General features: G+C 58.9%; 1 protein-coding gene across 1 annotated transcript in view; it reads right to left on the reverse strand.

The window, feature by feature from the left end:
- The window catches only part of LOC103618726 (ankyrin repeat and KH domain-containing protein 1), a 114,564-nt gene that overhangs the window by 107,878 nt on the left and 1,300 nt on the right, over window positions 1-5,386 (reverse strand). Inside the window, 10 exon segments of the mRNA XM_017738670.1 lie at window positions 22-237; window positions 339-472; window positions 711-885; window positions 1,066-1,182; window positions 1,777-1,931; window positions 2,213-2,297; window positions 3,954-4,111; window positions 4,210-4,271; window positions 4,387-4,536; window positions 4,735-4,895. Of these exon segments, the coding sequence (XP_017594159.1) occupies window positions 22-237; window positions 339-472; window positions 711-885; window positions 1,066-1,182; window positions 1,777-1,931; window positions 2,213-2,297; window positions 3,954-4,111; window positions 4,210-4,271; window positions 4,387-4,536; window positions 4,735-4,895 (1,413 nt within the window).

Consider the following 5,386-nt stretch of genomic DNA (forward strand, 5'->3'; position numbering starts at 1 on the left):
GGCCGTGTCCCCGGCCGGTACTGCCAGTTGATGGGGAAGGCATCTGCCAGGCTCAGCATCTTCTTCAGGGAGTCATAGATGAATATCAGGCTGATGAGTGCACAGAAGCCTTCCTCGGTAAAGCGGGTGAAGTACCGCACCAGGTGACTGGCCTCGGTGGCCACCAGCACCACACCAAAAAAGGCCACCCAGAGCCCAATCCAGAGGCGGAACTCCAGGTAGTCCAGGCTGTGGTCCCTGGGGGAAAGGGTGACTCAAAGCCTCGCCAATGACACCTGCCTGGAGTGATGGTGGCCTGTGACAGTGGGCTGAGGATCTGTCCCTGACAGCGAACTCACTGGCTGAAGGAGAAGAGGAGGCGCTCAAAGACGAGCACGGGGCCGGTGCTGCTCAGGATGGTCAGGGGCTGGCCCGAAAAGAGGCAGAAGATGAAGCCAGCAAAGGTCGTGCCCAGGAAGCTCTCCAGCACCCCCTGAAATGCAGGGAATGGGTGCCAGGTGCCAGGCACATGGCAGGGAGGAGGCTTGTGGGCCTCTCTCCCACAGCAGCACAGAAGAATACAGGGTCAGTGCTGGGGACCACGGGGGAAGGAGGCAGAATTGAGGCGATGCTCAGGATGTCCTGGGGATGCTGGTAGGAGGTGGGCAACCAGGGGCCCTCTGGACTGGGCTGAGTAGGGTTGGTACCAGGCACCCTACAGCTGCACTGACCTGCATGTTGGCGGTTGCGTCCCCCAGCATGCCCCCGAAGGTGATGGCGTTGGTGACTGTCGCCAGGTAGATGTAGAGCACTGCTGAGAGGCACTGAGGGTGCAGGGCATCGGAGAAGTCACTGCCGTACCATGGTGCCTTCCTCTGGATGTCTCGCAGCAGCCCCCCAAAAAGCCTGGGGTGGAGGAGGGAGATCTCAGAGCAAACAGCCCGGAGAGATGCACAGCAAGGGATAATCCCTTCCCCTGGATACAGCAGCTCAGAGGGGCTTGGACACAGTTGCTCCATGAGAACCAGTGACCTGCCCCAAGTCCAGCACCCTGCTGCTCCTCCCACTGCCCTTCCAGACACTGACCTGCCTGTCCTCTCCAACTCCTCCCCGGAGTGTGGGTGCCCTGCGCTGGCTCTGTCCCCAGCTGCTGTCATGTCCCCATTACCATGTGGCTGCTGGTCCAGTGGGTCCACAGCGGTCCTGTGGCAGAGCAGAGCCTGAGACAACAAGCTTCAGGTTGGGACCCTCAGGACCCCGGCACATTTAGGGGGCACTAGGAAGGGAAAGGGAGAATGGAGAGAGGACAGGGATGCAAACAGGGCATGTGTATCCCCTGATAATGGAGAGAAGAATGATCAGGAAGAGGAGGAGAGATGGCAGACGATGATCATCAAAGGTCTCTTCCAACCCAACCGTGATTCCCTCTGGCAAGCCCTGGAGCCAGCCCTTGCAGGACTAGTTTTAGTGGAGGAGCTGGGCAGAGCCCAGGGTGTCCTGCTCAGAGGATGAGTTTCACATCCAAGTGCTGAATCCCAGTGTTCCCATCAGCTCCCTTTGGAGGACACATGGTGGGGATTTGCCATCCACTGCCAGCAGGACTAACAGGGACAGCAGGACTAACAACAGCAGGGACCAAAGCAGGGACGTGTGGAGGGGCTTGGCTGGGAGGACACCCCTGCTCCTGGGCAGCTTCATCCCCACCGAGATGGAAGTTCCAATGTTACAGGCAGAGGTATCCCTGCAGGACCCTGCAGAGGGGCTGGCAGGGGTTGGGATACCCTCCCTCCAGCCCACCTCCTGCGTGGAGATGGCAGATGGCTTGGTGGAGGAATTCGGGTGCTAAGGTCCCATTTCCCAGGAGGAAGCACAATCAGCTCATCCAGGAACGCCGCTATCCCTGCGATGAGGTCCTCTCGGTGCTGAGCCTGCCGGGCAACCCTTTGGAAGAGCTGTGGGGAGATGCCGTGGTTTAGCCACCATGTCCCTGCGTTAATCCACTTGGAACCTTCCTCCCGGCCTGCAGCCATCACCAGGAAACAAACCCATCCACTTCAGGGCAACAGGTGCCCTACATCCTGCAAACCCACCCAAGCTTTTGTTTTCTTATCCCGGGCAAGGGAGGCCACCAGCTCGCCCCATCCTCTGCTCTCCACTGCAGCCTGCAGAGGAGAGGAGTCCTGGTGTCCCCATTCCAGGCCCATCCCATCCATGGTTGCTGCACCAGGCTCACCTCATCTGTCAGCAGTGTGGCCATGGCCCTGCCAACCTCGTGGTAGGCTTTCACTTTGGGGGGGCCCAGCAGGATGAAGAGGAACCTGTGGCAAGACAGCACATCTCCAGAGCAGCCCTCTCCTCCCCAGGGGATGCTTCTCTGGGTGGGGGAACCATAGGGATGTGGGAATGCTGGGGATGGTGGCTAGACAAGCCTGGGGGGCTTGTGCCACCCTGAAAGTGCGGTCAGGGGCAGAAGACGGGACACGTCTGCAGTGTCTGCTGCCACTGCATGGAAACCTCACAGAGACCATGGGACACCAGGACCCTGGCTGGATCACAAGGGTCTGCAGAAATCCAGACTGGGAGGTGTGGGGGAACAGGTCTTTGGGACAGAGGAGAAGAAATCCTCATCTGGGGGTGTCTGTGGCATCATTTTCCTGGGAATGTTGCTTGCAGGCAGGATAATGGAGTGTTAGGGAAGGAGAGCTTGCCAGCAGCACGGGCAGCAGGTTTGACAGGACCCAGGGGACATGGGAGGAGACTGGAAAGAGAGCTCAGAGCCCTTGATAAAATATGGTGAAAATCCCACACTTCAGAGGATGGTGCAAAATCTCCAGAGGGACAGTTCAGACAAATGTTTAACTGAGTCCTCCACACCTTTCCAAAATTGGCAGAAATGGTTACAGTCCTGAAAGCCTGAGGTTGTCAAGAGTTCCAGTGACCATGGCCTGAGCAAACCCCCAGAGAGAGGGCAGGGAAACTCCTCTGGCAGTGCAAGTGGGACTTGACAGAACCCCCTGATGCTGGAGGCATCTGGAGCCTGCTCCAAAGGCACAAGTTGCCACATGGGATTGCTTTCACCTGGGCATCTGCAGCAAGGCGATGGGAAAACCTTAAGACGCCAGAGACGGATCTGGATGAGAGACAACCCTGAGGTGGTGGCTGCACCTGTGGAACAGACTGGCATGGCCAGCAAAGGGGATGGCACCCTGGGCAAAGGGATGGGCAAGGACAAAGTCTCCCTCCCCCTCTGGTTTGGGGGAGGAAAATACGGGGCAAGGGGTTATCATGAAACCCTCGAGACCCAGGGGCATTCACGGGGACTTGCCACCCCACTCCCGCGGAGGAGAGAGCAGCAGGTAGGTGGATGTGTGTCCTGCTCCTCGCCGCTCCTGGAGGACGGCTGCTCTGGGCAGACTGACCAGGAGGTGGCAATGTCCCTCCTGATCCCCAGCTGCTTCCTCTGCGCGCTGCCTGAGCAAGTCCCCGGCTGAAGGCACACTGCCCATTTCCCCTCGCGGCTTCAGACGATGCATTCCTCAGCCCCGGGGAAACCATGGGGACCTCCTGCCCTGCTCCTCTCCCCCCACCCCGTCCCACCCGTCAGGAGAACAGCGGGAGGGCAAGAGGCTTCTAAAAACCTGCATCCCGCCCCGCCGCCAGCCCCCATGCTCCCGGCAGTAAGCGGAGAGCATCCAGAACCAACTAAGGACAGGGAATGCAGAGCCCAGTGGGAATGACACAGGGGATGTCCCTTCCAGGCTGCCCAACAGATGCTCCACACTCAGTCCGTTCTGGAGTGCTCCTAAGAAGCTGGGAAAAGCAGGAGGGGAAGCAGTGAGACAGGATTCTGGGAATGCATGTGGCGCTGGGTGCCATTCCCTTTGATTTGTACAGGCAAAGCCTTGTCTGGTGTGGGAGGAAATGGAGAGACAGGGATGGGGGAGGGCACAGGGCCCCCGGCCGTGCTCTGTTACCTGCTTGGAAGAGAAACCTCGGCCAGTGAGCCGAGGGACACCGCACATCTGAGGCGAATGAAGGCAGCAAAGGGCTTTTCCAGGAATTCAACTTCCCCCACAGCAACGTGGGCTGCTTCGGCCCCCCGCAGGACCTTCTTCTTAAATCTGTTTCTCAGCTGAGAGGAAAAGGATGCAGCAGCTGGGTACTCAGGATGCCGTGGCTGGGCATTCAGGATGCAGTAGCTGCTCCCAGCCCAGCTCCATGCTGCCGTACCTGCTCCTTAAGAGGCGTTTTGGAGATTTGGGTTCTGGGCTCAGACCTGCCTTTGGCTTTCCCTGCAAAGAAAGAGAGGAAGCAGCAAAGTCCATGTGCAAGCAAACGGCCAGCATGGGTACTGCCCCGGGCTGGAGGCAGTGGGAGGATGCCTGGTGGGACAGCTGGGTTTCCTACCTCGGCAGGGAGAGAGACCTAGCTCGGCAAGGAGATGCAGCAGGGATTTTGTAGGCTGGTGCTGTGGCTGGAGGAGCAAGAGGGCTACCAGGCGCTCCCTCAGTGCAGGCTGCAGCTCTGCTTCCTCGGGCTGCCCACAAAGTGCTTTGTCTGCATCAAGGACAGGGACAGCTCTGAGTCCCCCTGGTTCACTGCCCATTGGGGAGCTACCCAGGGGAAAACCCCCTTAGCTGGAGTAGCAGACAAGCCCCCCAGGTACCAGTGCTGTTCTACAGGCATCTCCTGGTGGCCTGTCCCTCTCTGGTGACCAGCCCATGCCAGGAGATGACCTTTGCATTACCCATGTACCGACTATTTCCTTGAAACTGGTGGCATCCAGGTCCAGGAGCATCGTCCCCTTCTGCAGGCATGTCCTCAGCTGGAACAGGCTGTGCAGGGAGAGAGCTGGGACATGGGGTGTGCTCCAGCGCTCCCCACCATCCTCCACCTTCTCCTCGAACTTTATCCACCTGCCCAGGGAGATGTGGGGGGTCAGCAAGCAGAAGGGTAGGTGCTGCGCCCCATGCCAAGCAGTGGGAGCTGGAGCCTGGGTCCATCTTTGAGATTTGCATGAGGTTGGCACAGGCAGGGAGGAGTTTGGGTGGCTCAGAGGGGCCTGCAGCTGGTTCACAGCATAGGGGTAGCTGGGCAGACAAAGTGGTCACGCCCCTATTCCTGCAGACCCGAACCTCGCTAAGATCTGATAAGGGGAATTCCAGCTGTGATGAGACGTCAGGATGGTTCAGGTTGGAAGGGACCTTAAAGCTCATCTCATTCCAACCCCTCCACCATGGGCAGGGACACCTTCCACTATCCCACGTTGCTCCAAGTCCCATCCAACCTGGCCTCAAACACTTCCAGAGATGGGGCAGCCACGGCTTCTCTGGGCACCCTGTGCCAGGGCCTCACCACCCTCACAGGGAAAAATTTCTTCCCAATATCCCACATAATGCTGATCTCT

This window comes from Corvus brachyrhynchos, unplaced genomic scaffold (assembly GCF_000691975.1).
Source record: "Corvus brachyrhynchos isolate BGI_N302 unplaced genomic scaffold, ASM69197v1 scaffold376, whole genome shotgun sequence".
In the NCBI taxonomy this organism is placed as follows: domain Eukaryota; kingdom Metazoa; phylum Chordata; class Aves; order Passeriformes; family Corvidae; genus Corvus; species Corvus brachyrhynchos.